We start from the raw sequence: 22,553 nt of genomic DNA on the forward strand, positions 1-22,553 counted from the left end.
TCAATTGCAGCATTCTGTATGCACAATCTGTAAAATGGCACCTCATTTAAAAAATAAATAAATAAAAATGTTTTTAAATAAACTTTTTATAAATAAACTTATGATTGTAAAATAAGGTCAAAGTTGTTTGAAGATGAGGACAGGTGGACAAGCATGATGGTAGAGCCACTACTTTAAGATAAGGGTTACCACAATCATGGAAAACCTGGAAATATTCCAGACCAGTTACCATGGTGATTGTTTCCCGCATCAGCGCTCATAAAGGATTTTTAAGCTCTGAGGTCACTCTGCAGCCACACTACCCACACTCCTTTTCTCCTGTATCCCAAACAAATGCTTTTGTTTTGACTTACATAATACCCTATTATCTAGAGTCAACACGTTTTTTGGATTCCTCTAAGCTGAAACATTCTCTCTCTTTTCAGTGATTTCTTAAAATAATACCCAGTGCTGAAATTCTAAACATTGGTGGCCAAATACATATCCACATTTACTATGAATGGAAGGTTCATGACCTGGGGAAAAAAAGAAAAAGAACACGCTGTTTACCTAAGCTGCAAAATGCAAAAAAAAATTAATTTAAAAAAAACACGCAAAAATACAGTAAAAGCAGTAATATTATGAAATATTACTTGAATAAAAGTTAATTAAAATAACTATTTTCTACATTAATATATATTTTAAATAAATTTATTCCAGTGATAATAAAGCTGATTTTCATCGGCCATTATTCCAGTCTTCAGTGTCACATGATCATTTAGAAATCATTCTAATATGCTGATTTGGTTCTCAAGAAACCGTTCTTCTCATTATTACAGTTGAAAAGAAAATACTTATGCTGCTTAATATTTTTCCGGAAACTTTCAGAAGCATTTTTTAAAAATATAAATCTTTTGTAACATTATAAATGTCTTTACTGTCACTTTGATCGATTTCATTTATACTTGGTAAAAAAAATTAAAAAAAATACTTTAACTTTTAATGTAACTTATTTACAGTCAAAGCTCAGTGTGTAAGTTGTTGGTAATGAATGAATTTATCCAAGCATATGGATCTATAGAGAAGAAAATAATGAGTATGAATGCCTTTAAGTTTAGTGTTAAAGCTTGACAGCAGGTGTCTGGTGGGGTTGCAGGGTCTCACTTATGTGCCAGGCTTCTTTTTTTTTTTTAAATCCCTGTGCAGACCTCTGTTCTTGTCATCATTTCAATCACATAACTGAATGAATACTAGGTTGAGATAATGAGAGTAGGGACCTGTCAAGTCTACTCTTTTCACCCAAATTAAATTTTATTTTGTGCCCTTTTGACACTTTTTGACAGGGTATTTTCCCAGGGTTCATTGTTACCAATTTATTCATTTATTATAAATTTAATTGTTATCCAGTAATGTTTTAACTGAAATTTCCATGTCAAATCATGCAGACACAGACCCAAAATTCAATTTTAAATTTATTCACAGTAGTGTCTCCACTGAGTCAAATAAGAGTGACTAAAAATAAAGATTAGTTTGGGGTACTTTTTTTTTTTTTTTTTGTGAAGGAGAACAGAGTTTTGTTGCATTAGTTATTAGGACATATATATTATAGGACATATACGTATGTTCTATAATGAGAATTATAAAATGATGATAGTTTTTTACAAATAAAAGGCTTTCAGCCACAGTCTGCATGGAGCCAATCATGACTCACCGTTGGAAATAGAGACTGAGACACACACACACACACACACACTCTCTGAATCGTATTTGGGACGCTGGGCTGAACTCTAGACTCTGTGTGTGTGTGTGTGTGTGTGTGTGTGCGTGTGTGCGCGCGCGCATGTCAACTGCGAGTAGACTGATTTTTCTGTCTAACTCCCATTTGCTGTTTTTGATAAGCTCCCTGCCAGATAGCTTTGATCAGAGCAGCTTCACTTCAGCACTAGCATCTCTCTTTCCTTGTCTCTTTCTTTTCTTTCATGTCCTGACAGACATCAGCAGCACAAGCACTTCGATTACAATGACGGACCCTCCATACAATCGCTCCATCTACTCTGCTCTCTTTCATTTTTTAAACTAATAGTGCTCACATATCAAGATGTTTTTTTTTTCTTTGGATTGTGTGTTTTTGTTATAGGACTTCCTGACAGACCTGATGATGTCTGAGGTGGATCGATGCGGGGAGAATGAGCACCTGATCTTCAGAGAGAACACGCTAGGCACTAAAGCCATCGAGGAGTACCTCAAACTGGTCGGACAGAAGTATCTGCAAGATGCACTGGGTAAGATCTTTGTGTGTGTGTGCGCGCAAAAAAACAACTTTATTTTCTGAAAATGTCTGTACTATTTGTTAAGTCCAAGTTGCCAGGTGACAGGACCACCAAAATAATTATATTAAATAAATACATACTGGTGTTCAGTCTTCAGACTTGAAATAGGAGACACTTTATCAGCGCAAACTTTCTGTCCTGCACACACATTAGAAACATTTCCGAATTTTATTTTGTGCTAAGTCCCCTGTATTCATTTTAGATACGATTAAACAGCTGTGAAAACACACACAAACAAACATGCACACACATATCCAGCCACCACATTCACTGTTGGCTTACTCTGTGTCCGATAAGGCTTGAGTTTATTAATACCGCTGTACTTTAGTAATAAAGTGTGTAAATCGCTAGACAAGCAATTTATCTGCAGAACAAAAATAAATGCTGCAAATTTCACACCGTGTATAAATATCGACTTTGGGGGATCTAATGAGGGTAGATGTGAATGTGAGTGAGTACACCAAAGAGAGTGAATCTTTTTTTAGATTTGCTTTAAGAAGCCATTTGGTGGTGCTGAATAATGTATAGTTGTTGTTTTTTAGATAAATGTGACTTGTGAAGTACTGCTAAATTATTAAATGGTTCACTCATAAAGACTGACTAAGTCCCTCAGACATCATAGCAAGAGAGTGGATTACACCACATGGTTACATAAACAACATATATGCACGAGGGACGAACCTTTTGGTCATTTCATTTACTCTAGTTAACTACTACATCTACTCGAGAGTAACAGATAGAGTACTTGGGGGGAAAAAAACAAATAAATAAATTTTTATCATTCAATTGTTTGACTTTAAAAACAAATCTCATTTTCAGATTGGATCACTGGTTACCACTAAAAACAACGGTTTAACCAATCATGAAATTAAAAATAAGGATCTTTTGGTGTTATGGTTATTAGATTTTGATTGATGAAAAATGCTGTGAATGCAAGTTAAGTCCCGTGTTTTCTTGATGAGTACTTAGGTAATCATGCTAATCGCTAATATACACTTGAGTTTGAGTGTGGACTTTTGACACTACTGCGGCCCAACATACTGGTTATTTGAGCGATTAGTTGTGTATTTGTGGCCTTGAATGAGTTTTCAAACTTCTCTTGTTTTACATTTGTATTAGGGGTGTAACGGCACACACACGGTTCGGTTCGACACATACCTTGGTTTTGACGTCACAGTTCGGTATGGTTTCGCTACAGCAGGGGGAAAAACGGTTCGACAGTATACATTATAACTGGTTAAATAAATGCAGCCTTGGTGAGCATAAGAGACTTCTTTCAAAACATTACAAAATCTTATTGAACAGTAGTGTATGTTTTCTATTGGTCTGAAGCCATGTAGTAATGTGGCCGCTGAGTGTCTCTTTAGTCACTAAGAGGAAGAAGAAGAACGAGGAGTCCACTTCCATTCTAGATCAGTTGGACGTCCACATGGTTTATGCTACACTAGTTTGATTTTTCCCTGATGCTTTCATGCGCAACAAAACAGAGGGAGAAAAATCGATCAGTACCTGCTCTGAGTCTCTGTGGAGAGGGATCTCGCGGTGCTGTTTGTTTGGGATCAACGAAAAGTTTGTTGTATATTCCCAGGACAGCTTCTCTCACTAGTTCTAAGTCAGATAACTAAAGAACTTGGTTGCGTCATAGTGGAACAGGATTAGAATGGGGATGAGCTCTGGGGTGCCGATTTTCATTCTTGCCAATAATTGTGAGGCGGTTTGTTTGAATGAAAGATAGTGGGGGGTTGTACGGCAGGTTGCCTTGCTGACATTTAGGAATGCAAGCATTCTTGTGCGAAATACAGAATAATGTCAAGATTAATCGATAGATGAGACCATTCTTTATTGATTTCCTGGAAAATTTAATTTACGTTGAAACAACTAGTACACTGGATTAATTTAAAAACACCAGGGTCTTTAAAGTGTTTTATCTTTCTTCCAGGTGAGTTTATAAAGGCTCTGTATGAGTCTGATGAGAACTGTGAGGTGGATCCATCCAAATGTTCCTCTAGCGATCTAGCTGAACATCAGAGCAACCTCAGGATGTGCTGTGAGCTGGCTTTCTGCAAGATCATTGAGTCTTACCGGTAACTACAGTGTGCCCTTCACAGCTGTCTGTTGATGTGAACCAGTGATGCATTTTATTGCTCAGATGTTTCATAGCTGCTTATTTCAGTTATCAACTTTGTCTCAGGTGTTTCTCTTAAAATAAAACTAAAGAGACAATATATATGTATAGAGGTATAGAATGAAGCAGGGGAGTTAAGCTATAATAGTACCACTACTAATATTATTATTATTATTATTATTATACACAGACTGTCATGTACTGTTCATATACATCATTATACTGTACATCAGAGTGATTTGTTTTGCGAGTGTTATATATTACATTTATACGGTGGCCCAATAGTGCACAATACAACAAAATCTCCACAACACAGCAATATTAGCACAGCACAACAGAAACAAGCCACAACACAACGAAATTAGCACAACACAATGGAAACAAGGTACAAAATTAGCACAACACAACGGAAACAAGCCACAACACAACGAAATTAGCACAACACAGCGGAAACAAGATACGCAATTAGCACAACACAACGGAAACAAGCCACAACACAACAGAAACAAGATACACAATTAGCACAACACAGCGGAAAAAAGCCGCAACACAACGAAATTAGCACAACTCAACGGAAACAAGCCGCAACACAGCGGAAACAAGGTACAAATTAGCACAACACAGCGGAAACAACCCGCAACACAACGGAAACAAGCCACAACACAACGAAATTAGCACAACACAACGGAAACAAGATACACAATTAGCACAACACAGCGGAAACAAGACGCAACACAACGAAATTAGCACAACACAATGGAAACAAGGTACAAATTAGCACAACACAACGGAAACAAGCCACAACACAACGAAATTAGCACAACACAGCGGAAACAAGATACAATTAGCACAACACAACGAATTAGCACAACACAGCGGAAACAAGCCACAACACAACAGAAACAAGATACACAATTAGCACAACACAGCGGAAAAAGCCGCAACACAACGAAATTAGCACAACTCAACGGAAACAAGCCGCAACACAGCGGAAACAAGGTACAAATTAGCACAACACAGCGGAAACAACCGCAACACAACGGAAACAAGCCACAACACAACGAAATTAGCACAACACAACGGAAACAAGATACACAATTAGCACAACACAGCGGAAACAAGACGCAACACAACGAAATTAGCACAACACAGCGGAAACAAGACGCAACACAACGAAATTAGCACAACACAACGGAAACAAGCCACAACACAACGAAATTAGCACAACACAGCGGAAACAAGATACACAATTAGCACAACACAACGGAAACAAGCCACAACACAACAGAAACAAGATACACAATTAGCACAACACAGCGGAAAAAAGCCGCAACACAACGAAATTAGCACAACTCAACGGAAACAAGCCGCAACACAGCGGAAACAAGGTACAAATTAGCACAACACAGTGGAAACAACCCGCAACACAATGGAAACAAGCCACAACACAACGAAATTAGCACAACACAACGGAAACAAGATACACAATTAGCACAACACAGCGAAAACAAGACGCAACACAACGAAATTAGCACAACACAACGGAAACAAGGTACAAATTAGCACAACACAACGGAAACAAGCCACAACACAACGAAATTAGCACAACACAGCGGAAACAAGATACAATTAGCACAACACAACGGAAACAAGCCACAACACAACAGAAACAAGATACACAATTAGCACAACACAGCGGAAAAAAGCCGCAACACAACGAAATTAGCACAACTCAACGGAAACAAGCCGCAACACAGCGGAAACAAGGTACAAATTAGCACAACACAGCGGAAACAACCCGCAACACAACGGAAACAAGCCACAACACAACGAAATTAGCACAACACAACGGAAACAAGATACACAATTAGCACAACACAGCGGAAACAAGACGCAACACAACGAAATTAGCACAACACAGCGGAAACAAGACGCAACACAACGAAATTAGCACAACACAACGGAAACAAGCCACAACACAACGAAATTAGCACAACACAGCGGAAACAAGATACACAATTAGCACAACACAACGGAAACAAGCCACAACACAACAGAAACAAGATACACAATTAGCACAACACAGCGGAAAAAAGCCGCAACACAACGAAATTAGCACAACTCAACGGAAACAAGCCGCAACACAGCGGAAACAAGGTACAAATTAGCACAACACAGCGGAAACAACCCGCAACACAACGGAAACAAGCCACAACACAACGAAATTAGCACAACACAACGGAAACAAGATACACAATTAGCACAACACAACGGAAACAAGCCGCAACACAACGAAATTAGCACAACACAGCGGAAACAAGCCACAACACAGCGAAAACAAGACGCAACACAACGGAAACAAGCCACAACACAACGAAATTAGCACAACACAGCGGAAACAAGATACACAATTAGCACAACACAACGGAAACAAGCCACAACACAACAGAAACAAGATACACAATTAGCACAACACAGCGGAAAAAAGCCGCAACACAACGAAATTAGCACAACTCAACGGAAACAAGCCGCAACACAGCGGAAACAAGGTACAAATTAGCACAACACAGTGGAAACAACCCGCAACACAATGGAAACAAGCCACAACACAACGAAATTAGCACAACACAACGGAAACAAGATACACAATTAGCACAACACAGCGAAAACAAGACGCAACACAACGAAATTAGCACAACACAACGGAAACAACCCGCAACACAATGGAAACAAGCCACAACACAACGAAATTAGCACAACACAGCGAAAACAAGACGCAACACAACGAAATTAGCACAACACAACGGAAACAAGATACACAATTAGCACAACACAGCGAAAACAAGACGCAACACAACGGAAACAACCCGCAACACAACGGAAACAAGGTACAAATTAGCACAACACAACGGAAACAAGTTGTAAGACAATTTTAGAATTGAAATAAAAGTTAAATCACTGAGATCTAGTACTCTATATTTCAACATGTAGAGCATAATTGTATAATGCATGTAAAAGATAATTGAAAGCCCCCCCCCCCCCCAGAAGTTGATTGCAGAAGGATAATAGTTTGTGAATTTTGTGAAATGACTTACTAGTAAGAATAACTGTTTGCAGTTTTGTCAGGGTTTTTTTCCCCATCTAAATTCATTGTTCAACTCTCCACTCCTCAACAGTGTGTTTCCACGCGAACTTAAGGAGGTGTTTGCATCATGGAGACAGGAATGTGGTAATCGAGGGCGACCAGATATCAGCGAGCGTCTTATCAGCGCCTCGTTGTTTTTGCGTTTTCTGTGTCCGGCAATCATGTCGCCTTCTCTCTTCAACTTGACGCAGGAGTACCCAGATGACCGCACTGCACGCACACTCACTCTTATTGCCAAGGTTACGCAGAACCTCGCAAACTTCACCAAGTAAGGATTTCATTTACTCTGGTGTGAGTGTAAGAGTGTGTGTGTGTGTGTGTATTTGAGCAGGGAGAGAGTGCTTTAATGTTTCACAATGGAGCTGACGAATGAGTTTCAAAATGCCTCAGTTTGATAGCTTGTCATGTTGTTATGAGCACAAATACTGTTCCTAAGAATGAAATGAAGCTTATAGATATAATTATGATTATAAAGTCATTACCGTGGTTAATTGAGTTCAACGCATCAATGAGTCGTTCTTATTACTGCTTTTTTGTCAGGTTTGGTAATAAGGAGGAGTACATGTCCTTCATGAATCAGTTCTTGGAGCAGGAGTGGACCAACATGCAGCGCTTCCTACTGGAGATCTCTAACCCAGAGACCATCTCAAATACTGCAGGCTTCGAGGGCTATATTGACCTGGGCCGTGAGCTCTCCACCTTACATTCCCTTCTAGCTGAGGTGGTGTCCCAAATGGACCAGGTTAGTCTCTTGACTCTGCAGTTGGCTCCATTTGATTGTATTTGTAGTGTAAAGATTTTCATCAGGAATGCATTGTGCTGTTCAGACATGCGTAAATACTGCAAACAATGTTTTCTAATCAATATTTTGGAAGGGGAAAAAAAACATTCTACAATTTTTTTTTTTTGCATTGGAAACATATCTATCTATCTATCTATCTATCTATCTATCTATCTATCTATCTATCTATCTATCTATCTATCTATCTATCTATCTATACTATATGTGTTAAAAATATGTAAACTATTAATAATTAGATTTTTTTTTTTTCAGAAAAACAAGTTAAAATACTGATTGAAAATAATCTTTTGCCATGATCATTTATTCACTGATGGTCAGACATTCAGATTTCGCTATGTCTTCAGGATAGCATTGTGACAAGGCAGTTCATCACTTTGATGACACAGAAGGTTCTAAAGTTGTGCTCCAGTTTTCCGTGTTCTTTGAGTAGGTGGACTGATGTAAGCAATTGCCTTCAGGCTGTAATAGTCAGACTTTAAAATCCTTCATTTTGTTGCTTTAATGTTCAGACCCTATAAGATATGTTCCCCATGTATTTGGTTTTTTATATATCTTATTTTATACATATTTTTGGAAGAAATTATCTTCTAATCCTCCTCCTCCTCGAATGCTAAATGTAGCCTAGCTGTTGTATTTGCCCAGATTTTCCACACTAAGAGAAAACTTCCAGTCATACAAAATTCGTTTAAGCAGAGATGCGTTTATCTGCAGCCTGTGCCTGTATGCCGGTACGCCACAGACACTGCCTGCAACTATACAAACATTGATTGCTAATTAAATTTGTAAATCTGGAATGTTCTCATAGCAGCACTTTGTTGAATTATTCAGATCACGTTAGGTGGACATGCCCTGAAAGCTCATGTCCTCTCAGTGTTTGAGTTCTACATGGGAAGTCCATTAGTCCCTAAGGCTGCCACAGACTGATAGTGGTCAGACACAGTTATAAGAACTGTTAATTGATAGGTCACTAATAATTTGTAGCCATACATCCATGAACATGTTGTGATTATGAAACATAATTCTTTTAAAGCCAGAGAGATTCAGCCAACCAGAATGTCACAGAATCAGCCAATTATAAAAAATTTAAACAAGTCAAATTTGAACTTATCTAGGTCTTGCCTGTTCCATTATTAAATGCTTTTGGAAAAGATCAGAGAGTAAAAAGCTTATGTGCAGAAACCGTGTCTTCTGTTTCTTAAGTTTTGTCATGTAAATACATGAAGCAGGTTCATTTCCACCCATTTTAATTGGGGCTCCATGAAGTTGTCAAAACACAAATTTACAGAATACAATATAGTTATAGAGCAATTATATAAATTATTATCATGGTGAGCATTGTTACTGTGTATATATTAAGCATTATGTATATATTAGATTATATAAATTATTATATTGGTGATGCTCAAAAGTTGATGTAAATGTTTTTAAAGGAAGTATCTTAAGCTCCCCAAGGCTGCATTTATTTGATCAAAAATACAATAAAACAGTGACCTTGTGAGTTATTGTTTTTACAATTTAAAGTAACTGTTTTCTATTTTAAATATTTTAAAATGTAATTTATTCCTTTGATGGCACAGCTGAATTTCTCTAATCTTCAGTGTCGCTTTTAAAAAAAACACAAACAAAAAGCATTCTTTGGTTTAATAGAAAGTTCAAAAGAGTGAAATAGAAATAGAAGTCTTTGCTTTCATATTGGATCTATTTAATGCATGTATGTATTAAATATTACTGATCCCAAAGCTTTTAACAACAATGCATATTTGAGGTGTACAAAAATATATGTCATTAATTAGGCTTTATTTTTCACAGCTATTACTTAAAATTCACTCTTGAAAATACTTAAAACAGGACGTTTGCAGTTCAGGCTTTTATAAATCAGTCGTCAGATACAGTTGTGAGTTATGGCTAAATATTGGTGGATTAATCTGCCTGGTGGGTATATCACTAATATACTGTAGCATTTTAGGAGGTAATTAGTTTTTTTTTTCTTTTTTTCTTTCTTTTTAGTTTTTATTTATTTCTTTTTTTAATCCAAAACAGTTTACAGTGCATTAAATTTGTACTATGCATTTTATCAGTAATCGTGTTCCTTGGGAATCAAACTTGTGACCCATTGCTAGAGCCATGCTCTACCAGTTCACCTACAGGATGTCATTTCCACACAGTCATTGATGTTCTGTTGTCTTCTATCTCTGTTCTCAGGGGGGCTATTAGGGAGTCCTACACAAATATAAGAGATCTTTGGGCTATGTGTTAATTTTCAATGAAATCTTTCATTGATGTCCTCAGAGTGCTACCTCCAAGCTTGGCCCATTACCTAGAATACTGAGGGACGTACATGGAGCGTTAACAAACCCATCAAACATACAGATGAGCGGTCCTCCTGATCATGTGCCGTCCCCTCCAGCCCCTGGATGCAGCATCTCCAGTGGATTACAAAAGATGGCCATCGACAGTGACCTACCAGGGTGAGCCATGAATTAGATCCACTGCATCAAATGTGTTAAAATGTAACCAATCAGAATCAAGTATGTCCATAATTTTACAAGGCTGTGCAAAAAGCATGCTGTAGTTTTCATGATGAATAAGTATTCTGACAAATCAGCTTCAAGCTCAGTGTTACTTCAGTCAGTGACACAAAGTTGTGAAGTACAGCTATATTGCTTACGTATATTCATCGTTATCTGTCACTTTCAGCCAAAAAGACTGACCTCGTTTCTGTTCTTAAGAGTGTGCCCTTACTTTATCCAGCAGACTGCTCTTCTAAAGAGAGCGGCTCATCTTTATCTGTCTAGCTTGCTGCTAATTCCCTACCGACATTTATGAGAGCCAGAGAGAATGAGAGGCCTGTAATTGTTGTTCACACAAACACACACACATTCAGGGAAGGGGAAATAAATATACTGGGGGATCAAAAGAGATGGAGGCTGCAAGGAGAAAGCATAGAGTGAAGCTTGTTGGTTGGTGTCTGGACGGAGATTATGATGAAATAAATTAGCATTTTTTTCCAGACAATAAACACAGTCTGGGTGGAAGTAAAGACAGAAAGAGATGCATAATAACTTTGCATTCTCTCTGATGCTTTATACCTGTCTGGAACTGTCTAGCATGGCATTTATGTGTGTTTGAGAAAGACTTGTGGATTATGAAAATTTTGTTTCTCAAACATTTATGAGGGTCTGACATGTTTGGTCACACTTTATTTTAAGGTACAATTCTCGCTATTAACAAACCATTAACTATGACTTTTACCTCAATAAACTCCTAATTTGCTGCTTATCAATAGTTAGTAAGGTAGTTGTTGAGTTTAGGTATTGGGTAGGATTAGGGATGTAGAATATGGTCATTTAGAATAAATGTTCTTAAGTACTAATAAACAGCCAATATGTTAATAATAGGCATACTAATAAGCAACTAGTTAACAGTAGGTGTGTTTCCATTACAGATTTGCACAAAACTTTGGTGTTATTTTATAAATGTAGATAAAAAAGCATTGCGAAATAATGGAGTTTCCATTAACCAATGTTATGTGACTAAAACTTTTGCAGTCATGGCAACGGATTTTGATGGATTTTGGCTATATTTATTCAAAGAAGTGTATGCGTGTATCTTTACAGAAGCAGCATGGAGAGCCACTTTAGAAACGTGCGTGGCGCGGCTGGAATAAACACAAGCATTGACTAGAGTGGCCGCAATCAGCTTCAGTGGCCGTATCAGAGCCACACTGCACCGCAGACGTGTGCAGTGTAAATTGTCTAAGCATTAATGGCAGGGAAAGCCCTTATACTCGAGAGCGGCCACGTAGGAAGTGTTTCTTGGAGGTTAGAGTACATTGAAGAATGATCGTATGACTTTTTACATACGCCATGTGACCTGTAAATGTGCCATTGCAGTTTTGCGAAATATTCCTTTTTCGAATTGCGTGAAAAACCACCTAATGCGAGCGTAAAAACGTTTTTGCGATTAGATGGGAGTTTTGCGAAATTGACACATTTCCATTAGGCATATTTTCAATTCGCAATTTTAAATCGCGCAATTTGAAGGGTAATGGAAATGCAGCTAGTGAGAATTGGTCCCTGTACTAAAGTGTTACCACGTTTATAGATAATAGCTCTGTTTCAAAACTTTGTGAGCTGCCTGCAGTAGGTAGGTGGCATTTTAAGACATCAGGTGTATTCCTGATGCTGTTCCAAAAGGTTAGCAGCAAAATTATGCTGACCTCTAAGATAACATCTTGGACGGCATCACATGGCATCCTTTGTGGATGCTGCAATCTCAGAATGTATTTCTATAAGTGCAGTATAAAATCCACAGACTAAGCTCACCAAATGTACAAAATAATGTTAGTCAACAATACTTAAATATAGTCATTTTTATTTGTGTGTGCTGGCTATTTTGTGCTTGTTAGAGTAAAAAAGGTGTTATCTTAGCAACATGCTAACCAGGGTTTGTTAACATATATCAACTAACTAGTCGGTTTGGCAGGGTATGGTTCATAAATGATGTCCTCCTACCAGGAACTTCCAACATTAGCAAAAAGAAAATCTAAACAGGGTTGCACCTTGGATAAAAGTACTTTAACCCTTAAATGCATATCTTTAGTAACCTGGGAGATCATTCACTACCCTCTCCCTCTTTCATTTCTAAGGTTAGACATCAACTTTCTTAGTATTCCTCAATCTATACAACAAGAAAAAATTCTAAAATATAAAATAATGACGCTAACAACCCGAGGTATGTGTAAGTATATTTTTCCTGCGCAACAATAATTACACATATGATGATTCAGTAAGTGAAATTTACCTTTATTCCTCAATGTGGTACTGTTTGATAGACGATGACGACGTGATGTTTCACTCATAATTACCACGGGCATAAAACAAAAGAATATTGAACTAGCTTGAATGGCAAAATATTGATTTTGAAGTCATTGAAAACAGAATATATTTGAGAATATGGTTAAGATTGCGAATATGAGCCAGATGCTGAATATACTGGGAAAATGCGCTCTGAGGATGACAGCGATGGTAAAATCATCTGCTCATATTGAACCTTTCTGTTTCAAAAGGTGACGAAACATGCTTTAATTCTTTTGTAATTGATGTTAAAATATCAGGAGAGTTTCATGCTATTGCAGAAGTTAGAGATCCATCCATGTTGGATATGTAGGTCCGGGTCACTAACGACCCAAATATGTAATAATAATTGGTGAAACATCAAAGCTTTTAAGGGTTAAATGTATTTTAAATTTTATTTACAAAATTAAAGAGCAAGATTTTGAACAGAGATATTTGTGTACTGTTCTCGGATACTGTGCTTTAATAATTTACAATTTTCTCTTTCTGGTCTTTGTCCCCATCTCTTCGCTTTACTAGCCCAATGGACTTCACTCGCCTTCCTTCCCCCACCCCTGAAAACAAAGACCTCTTCTTTGTTACACGCTCTTCTGGCCTCCAGGGCTCCCCTGCCCGCAGCTCTAGCTACTCCGAGGCCAACGAACCTGAGCTGGGGCTGGCCAATGGTGGCAAGAGCCTGTCCATGGTAGACCTGCAGGAAGCGGCCAGGGCGTTAGAACCCATCGCCATCTCGGTAGGGATCACTTCAGAAGGTTTAGGTGAGGGTGCCATGGTTCCCTGGAATGCACGGACTCCCCAAGGCAACGTTGCCGGAGGCCCTACTCTTCACAGGCCAGGACAGACTCCCACTACCCCAGGAGCAGAAGGGGCCCCAGGCAGGCCTACACAGCTCTTGGCCCCGCTATCCTTTCAGAATCCAGTGTACCAGATGGCAGCAGGGTTGCCCGTGTCAGCTAGAGGGAATGCGAGTGGGGATTCTGGGTCAGAGTGTCACAGCTCCGTCAGTTCCCATAGCAACAACGAGGAGGGTCTTGGAGGAACCAAACACACGTTCCTTACCCAGGGGGCTTCGGTGGGAGAGGAGTTCGCAAGGCGTTCGGGAGATTTCTCAAGGCGACAGCTATCGCTAACTGATGCACAGCATGGAAACCAGCCTACGGTTCCGCGACAGATCAGTGCTGGTCCTCAGCGGCGGATTGACCAGCCACCTCCACCCTCACAGACTGCGCCCAGAGGACGAACTCCACCCAACCTACTGAACTCCACCCCCTACCCACGGCCTCCTAATAACACTGTGATGTCATCACCCGACTGGCCTGGAAATGGTGCACGGCTTCGACAGCAGAGCTCCTCCTCTAAGGGGGACAGTCCAGAAACGAAGCATCGCGCACCACATAAACAGGTGCGTATATGTTTGTAGTAGGGGTGGGCGACATGACCAAAACCTTAGATCATGATATGAGTAATTTTATTTCATGATAACGATATATATCACAATATAGTTATTTTTGCTTTAAATAAGGTCTTTATGATATCAAAATTTTTGATAACATAGCAATTTCATAGTTCTTGTCATAGTTCAAGTTACAAAAGTGATTTTGACAAAAGCAGTGAGAAATTTTCTCTCTTTTGTTGTTTGATTAACATGAATGACTGCTGTCACTTTAAGAGCTGCCCAGATTCAATATACAGTTACACATGTTTTCTTTCTCAACTCTTTTCATTCATTTGCAAAGATGGGCAAGACAGGCAGTGCACGTATAAAGCAAAATTAGTTCTGTTTCACTGCTGATTGCGTTTCAGCGGTTTAAAATCACCTGTTTTTAAACCGCAATGCTTAAAAACACTTGCAAACGTTAAGTTTTCTTGACCACGTAGCACAGCAACATCACATGAGTGTGTAACCTCAATAGAGACAATAGTAGAAAATCTTTACTGGTTGACAACTTTTTACCGGTTAATCGTGTCTACTGGCATATCGCCCACCCCTAGTTTGTAGAGTTGAAAAATAAATACTTCACTAATGATTCAACATTTGTTTGTTTGGGAATGTTTAAAGTTACCAAGAAATAAAAATCGACCATTCTTTTTTTAATGGAATATTGGCAGTTTTTTTTTTTTTTATAAGCAGTTTATCCATGCACATGAATTTTTTTTTTTAGACTTCACATGCTAAATAGCAACCAATCCTATGAATTCCTGATGGAAAAAATCCATTCGGGTGTACATCAAAACAGGGAGGAAAAGACAATCACAATTTCTGCTTCGTGCAAATATGTTTCAGGCAAATCTACCTGCAATCTGGATCATTTATCATGTATCTTTATCTTAACCTAGTAATTTTAATATGTCTTGCGGCAAATCTGAGTTATTGATTCTAATAAGAATCAGAGGGCTTAGCTTGCTACCAATCATCAACCCCCCAACATTGACTGTTGCCACTGGCAGTCATTTTTCTCAACGGTTTGACAATGAAGTTGACAGGAAGGGCATTTCCCATATCCACAATGCATTGTTCTCTCTCTTGGGATTTGATTGATTGCTTGAAGTGATTGATGGAAGGGTGTCTATGGAAACCACTTTTATTATATTGCAGAGAACCTCTAGGCTCTTTTTCTGACTGTAAAAGTCACATTTGTGGACTTCCTGTGAATACTGTAGTTGGTTTTAGAATATACGTTCACTGAAAGATTAACATCTAGTTGAGCTATAGTTTTTCTAACCTCATTGGCAAATTGTTTTTGTTTTAAATTCAAAATGAAACGGAAATAGTGACAGATCTTTTCTTCTGTGTTGTGTGAAGTACATCAGAATGAAACAGTATTGAAAAATTTAAAACACAGGCACTTGGTTCTAAAAAAAATTAACACATGCATGGATGGATTGTTCATAATAAAATCAATTATATGCACTTAGTGAATTTTCATTTTTATGTTGACTCTTAAGGATAAACATAACATAAACATAAATGAGGTGTACGCTTAAAACAATTTAAAAATGGGGAGATAAATGTATTTTATTTTCATGATGTTTGTAAGTGTTTTTATTTGGAAAACAAAATGCTGATGAAGAAAGTGATTTTTGCAGTATAGTTGAGGACTATAATGGCAATTGCATGATGTCATGATAAACAATTTGCATGAACTAAGCTACTAAAGTATCTTAACTTTGCAGGCTGTTATATATAAAATTACGCTCACGTGTCATACGTGTTCTTTTTATTCAGCCTTATGTCATGCTAAATGTCATCATGTTGCCTGTGGAGAACGCGATGCCCCTGGCATGACTTCTTTGTTTGTGTGAGCGTGTATCTTGTTTCATCTTTGGTTTATTGATGCGTGTGCGTGTGTTTGTGTGTGTGTCCCATAGGCCCCATCCCCAGTGAACCCCAGCGCATTGGACCGTACCGCTGCCTGGTTGATGAATGTGCCATATATAGAGCAGGAGTCTGAGACGGAGCTTTGCAGAGATGAGCACACACAAGCTGAAAAGGTAACTGACCACCCACACACCATAACAGCAGAGATTTCGGCTCATGCAAACACGCTCTAGAAGGGAAATGAATCATCATCCTGCACTAATTTCACTCAGACAGGAGGATTCTTTCAGTGTCAGCGATCCAACATGAAGCTCTGTCTGAGTTGGGTGTTTTTGCATGCACACTTAAGGGTGGAATGTGTAGGGGTTTTTATTATGTTAAACTAACGCTTTTAATGAGCAGAGACTCTAAGTAAGCCATCTGTAGTTTGACCTTCTGAAGAGCCCTGTGATATTTTCAACATTGCTCTGTTTCAGCATTGGCAGATAGGGAATGGGTGGAAGAGGTGTATGAATGTTCATAATTCCTTTTAATGCCACTAGTGGTGCAGAAATTACACACTTCTTAGAAGCAATTTCTACAAGTGCTCGCAGACTTTTGTATGTGTGTGAAAGAGACATACTCTAAAACTCTGCTTCCTTTTTGCTTTTTTTAATTCTTTGTACATCTGTCATTCTATTTCCTGTGTCCTATGATTGATATGGAACTAGCAGTAACTTTATTATTTTAGTATTATTTATTTACTATTATAGCATTTATTCATGTTTTAAATTAGCATTTAACAATGAAAAATAATTTATCAAATATTTATATTTTATTTCAGCTTAATTTCAATTGCCGAAATAGTTAACAACATAACACTAGTAACTCTGATTCCAAGTTTGACATTACCATGTCCCTACACTAACATAACTTTTACAGCATTTATTCTATATCTCGGTTAATGTTGAATTCTACATATATTATGAATTAACATAAATTAACAATGAACAAGGATATTATAAGTGCTATTGAAGATTTAGTTTGTTGTTAATTTATGACACCTAATGCATTTTTCAACTAATGTTAACAAATTGAACCTTACTGTAAAAAGTTACCAGTAGTCATCCATAGTGTACAATTAGCACTCCATATGTGATGCCACAAATACTTTTCACAGGTAATTTTTTGATTTTTATGATTCAACATTCAGTGCTGACTTCTGGTTATAATGAGGTGAAAAAACGAAAAGATAAATGTTGTCTCTTGCAGTATCAGGCGGAGATCAGTATGCTGCAGGAGCGACTGCGTGTGTCGGTGCAGAGGCTGGAGGAATACGATGCCCGGATCAAGGGACAGGAGGAACAGGCGCAGAAGATGTTGCTGGAGTATCAGGCCCGACTGGACGAGTCTGAGGAGAGACTGAGACGGCAACAGGAAGACAAAGATCTGCAGATGAAGGGCATCATAAGCAGGTGGGGAATACTTGTACAGACGTGCTGGCGAGGGGCGATAAGATAAAGCAGAAAGAAAGAAAATAAAAACAATCATATGTCAGCATAATAATGCCTCAAATCGGCCTGAATGGGTGGAATTGGTGGAAATGAATGACACAAGTTCACCTTTTCATATAGTCCTCGAGTCAGATAAAAGTAAACTTACCTGGCTTGCGCCAAAACATGAATTTACATTGAACAAGCGCAGAGAGGGCACTTTGCCTTTCAGGAGTCGACCACAAGCCTCTGATGCTGAGTGTCATTTTGCTTTCAGCTGATGGTGAATTAGTGGCAATCTGAGAAGGCTGAGAGTTTTTAGAAGACTTTTAGTCTTCCTCAAGGCAGAATTTACTGAGAGCTGCTTTCTTCCAAGACTGATGTTTTGGGGCAGCTATTTATGGCCTCGAGCTCTTGATCAAAGACAGAATGGAAGGATGTATGAAGGCTGGACTGAATGTCTGTTTGTTTTGTGTGGATGCAGGTTGATGTCTGTGGAGGAAGAGCTGAAGAAGGATCATGCTGATATGCAGGCAGTGATTGACTCCAAACAGAAGATCATTGATGCACAGGTATGTCTATATATAGATATAGTGGTATGATATCTTAGGTATGTAGGTTAAACATTATTATTCTTTTTTTTTTACTGATTTTAAATGTGAACATTTCAACAAATCAAATTAATTTCACAGATCTTTGCCTGAAGGTTGTCAACGCACCAATATTTCAGTAAAATTTCATGATACTTGATGTTAATTCAAATAATTAGTTGAATGAACCAATTAATAGCACTGAGTAGCTTTCTTGTCAATATATCTCATCCTTCCTCTTTTCCCTGTCATTCCTGTCTCCTTTTTCACTATTTTTGTACATACGAAAGGACAAAAAAGCATGTTTATGCTGTATTGGCAAAGCTGATTTTTAAGCAGTCATTACTTGAGTCTCAGAGTCACGATGTATGTTTTCCATTTAAATTTCTGTCATAATCTCACAACCCCCCTTATCGTTTGATCAGAACTCCTTTAGAAAAACTGCAGCATAGTTTCCACTATGAAACACGTTTTTGCCATATATGCATCATTAATCATCATTAATGGTAATATTCACTGTCCTACAGTGAGGGCTGTGGAAATCTCTGCTCCGCCGATTAAAATCACAAGAACCAGGCCTAAAGTCAGTATTCCTGGCTGATCTCTGAAATCTAAACAACACATCACACTTCCCAATACTACAACACAGTGTGAATCCATATGCTGTATATTTACATCTTAGTTTCCAAGAAAACCAAACAGTCTGTTTCCTCTCCTTTCGTGTACATCTATGTTCATCAAGAAGCAATTAAACACTTGAGGTTAAGTGTCTCCATAAATAACATCACAGCTGTGACAGTCGTGATGTTATTTGTGATTACCCTACAGTTTAATCGATGATCTACAGCAATTTTGCAAAGTAAAATCAATCAGAAATAAACATTTCGTCAAAACAGTATCTTCAATCCCTTTTGCCAAAAAGTAGTTCAAAGAAAAATGTGACTCAGTACATGTTTTCATTCTACAAAATGATCCACATGAACAGCATGGGTCAATGCTTCTCATTCTTGTGGCATTGCTTAGCTGGAGATCAAGCATACTCATGTTGAGTAAATATATGCATAATTACACATTCACTTTGAAGATCCTTATACAGCCAGAAACGTGGATGTGTCAGTTAACCCATATAATATGAGAACCTAAAAGCCGATGACCAAAATGTTCCCTACAAATCACTTGATCCGTCTCCATCTAAGCTGCAGTCTATACCTGTTAACATCCAAACAATTGCTTATGAAAATTCCTTTCTGAAATTGCTGGTGCTGGTATTTTCATAGGATTTATGATTTGTATATGTACTGAAATTGTCTCTCTCTGCAGGAAAAACGGATAGCATCTCTGGACGCGGCTAACGCGAGGCTAATGAGCGCCCTGTCACAGCTGAAGGAGCGCTACAGCATGCAGACGCGGAACGGCATCTCTCCCACTAACCCCACCAAGCTGCAGATCACAGAGAACGGGGAGTTTCGCAACAGCTCCAACTGCTAAACAAAGACCCACAGAGAGAGACGGAATGAAGACAGAGGACACGAGCAAGTGTGGAGATATTCTGTAAGTGAACACTGAGAGAAATACGGCAGGTGAGGATACTGAACATTGACCTTTGACGGTCTGCAAAGCGATTGTTGGGAAACGTGGAGCAAGATCCACTTGAAAGACTACTGTTCAAGTACTTCATGTTAGGATACACCACTAGACATTCATTCGTGTTTCACAACAACTAACTGTAAAATAAAAGAAAAAAAATGATACAGCTAACACAGATACTAGGACCTTCTAGCCTGCAAAAAAGTCATTTCACTTGCTTTAAAATAGGTGTTCTCCAGCCTTTGAAAAAAAAGAAACTAGATTTTGTCACATTAATTTATAATGGTCTCTACTTTAATATGAAACAACTGAAGCTACAGAACGAGCGACTCTTTGTGGAGAAATTAGCGCTCTCCTCCATATCTCTCTTCCTGTTTGTTTCTCCGTACATAGTGCACTTTGTCTCTCCATCATGAGAAGCCTTAAAATGTTGCATCTGAAACACCCCAGTCCTTATTTTTATTTTATTTTTACAGTTCAGATGAACATCTATGATAGATTATAATGTGCATAGATTTTAAAAAGTATATATTTTACAATCTCCTTCCACTTTTTTTAGTTTTTTTTTTCTCCTCAGATATACCAAGATTTTGAATTAGCACAGACTGCTCAGGCAGAGCAGAGTGAATGTTTTAGACACTAAACCGAACTGAAATGATTTTAGTTTGAAGGTTTGAAAACTGCCTTGTGTAGCTCATGTTTTCTTCCTACATTTTTGAGGAGAGTTGCTTTTTTTTTTTTTTTTGTGCATGTTTTCTTCATGGGTTTTTCTTCTTCATTCAAATGTTTTAAGCCTTTTTAAGTCATTTGTACAAGTGTGTTTATTTTTGTATGTGTTGCCTCGTCGGTCCAAATTGCTGCACACTTTACATTTCAGCATTTAGAGTTTGTATATTTTTGTATTTAATAACATATGTAAGGACTCTTCTGCATTTATCATGTTTGGCACTGAGGTGCAGCGTGGAGCTGCTGTTTTCCTTTAATTCATTGGTCTTTGGGGATATTTTCATGCAAAGAGATACATTATAAGACAGCCTGTCATGGGATGTGTAAGATAGAGATGTTATTTTTAAGGGGAATCCTCTCTGTATATGGGAGTATTATGTTAATATTATATATAAAGCAAGGTTCACAGGAACTGCAAAGTGAACGACGGCTGAAATGCTGGATCAGATTGAGACACAGCAATCTAACAAGCACACACCACATCTCTCGCCCCAGCTTCTCAAATGCTTTGAAGACTATGCACTTTTTCCCTTTGTCATGTCCACTTGGGTTTACATCACTCTACAAACATGTAACAAACTCAAGGTTGCTCATTATTATTATCAAGCCAGGGAGGCTTTAATTTGTCATTTAGTTTAATTTGTAGCATTATCATTTGCGCCACTGTAACCATACACTATAAACAAAGGTGCACATGCAGTGTAGACGTCATGAGATTAGCAATTGGATTGTGTTATATACCACAACCAATCACATGCTCATTTGATGCCCTGGTAAAATAGTTTTGCATGTACTTAATGCTTCAGCACTGTCTGCATAAGGAAAATTAGTATCTAGAGTTGTTTAAAATTCATTTGATCAACTTTTAAACTTGGCTTGGGGCTCGTGTGGTTGCACAAAAGGGAACCAGTATTTATTTTTCACAAGTTTTCTCTTACAGACGTGGATGTCAGATTCTCTGTTTGTTCATGTTCTGTTTTTAATGAGGTCTGAGGTTTTGCAGAGTCATTACGTCTATTTTCATCCACATGAGAAGCTACTAGTGAGTAAAAAAAAAAACAGAAAAGAAATAGTAGTTTAGAGCAGTCTTGAATGAAAAAGACTTTTGCTGTCGTCGCGGTTCTTTTCATCAGATGTGTCTTTATCTGGCTTCATTTCAGTTCTCAAAGTTTAGGAAACTTTTGCAAGTATTTGCGAATCTTTTTTTTTTTTTGTTCTTCTCCAAGCAGTCAATGTGAAATAGTAGCTATGTGAAATAAATAATATAAAGATATACAAATATATAAATGAATACCTACAATATGTTGTATGTTTTATAATCCTTGTAGAAAATAATTTTGTAAGTATGTTTAAAGTAAAGTATTGGCTGGACTCTTGCCTTGTTTTAGGACAATGACAAGAACAATAATGTACAGAGAAATATGTCCATGTTAAGAACTATACAATTGTGGCTGTGCAATTAATGTACATTTGCAACTAGAGTAATTAAAGTTTTTAGTTATTTTATATGCCTGCTTTGTTGTCTTCATTACTGAATCGATCACTTGACAAGCATAATGTTTTACGAAATGTGCTTGGATAAGGTTAACCTACTGATGGTTTATTTCTGAACCCAATGTACA

General features: G+C 37.9%; 1 protein-coding gene across 7 annotated transcripts in view; it reads left to right on the top strand.

Annotated features, from left to right (window-relative positions):
• Positions 1-22,439, top strand: part of dab2ipb (DAB2 interacting protein b) — a 159,630-nt gene extending 137,191 nt beyond the window's left edge. For all 7 annotated transcript variants that reach the window (XM_058777508.1, XM_058777509.1, XM_058777510.1 and 4 more), the window contains 10 exons: positions 2,117-2,261; positions 4,249-4,393; positions 7,611-7,847; positions 8,120-8,321; positions 10,671-10,849; positions 13,757-14,639; positions 16,607-16,729; positions 17,808-18,010; positions 18,513-18,600; positions 19,939-22,439. In XM_058777508.1, coding sequence (XP_058633491.1) covers positions 2,117-2,261; positions 4,249-4,393; positions 7,611-7,847; positions 8,120-8,321; positions 10,671-10,849; positions 13,757-14,639; positions 16,607-16,729; positions 17,808-18,010; positions 18,513-18,600; positions 19,939-20,106 — 2,373 coding nt within the window. In that variant the 3' untranslated portion in view covers positions 20,107-22,439. The remainder of the gene's footprint in view (positions 1-2,116; positions 2,262-4,248; positions 4,394-7,610; positions 7,848-8,119; positions 8,322-10,670; positions 10,850-13,756; positions 14,640-16,606; positions 16,730-17,807; positions 18,011-18,512; positions 18,601-19,938) is intronic.
• The last annotated feature ends 114 nt before the right edge of the window (positions 22,440-22,553 follow it).

This window comes from Onychostoma macrolepis, chromosome 05 (genome assembly GCF_012432095.1).
Source record: "Onychostoma macrolepis isolate SWU-2019 chromosome 05, ASM1243209v1, whole genome shotgun sequence".
Taxonomy (NCBI): Eukaryota; Metazoa; Chordata; class Actinopteri; order Cypriniformes; family Cyprinidae; genus Onychostoma; species Onychostoma macrolepis.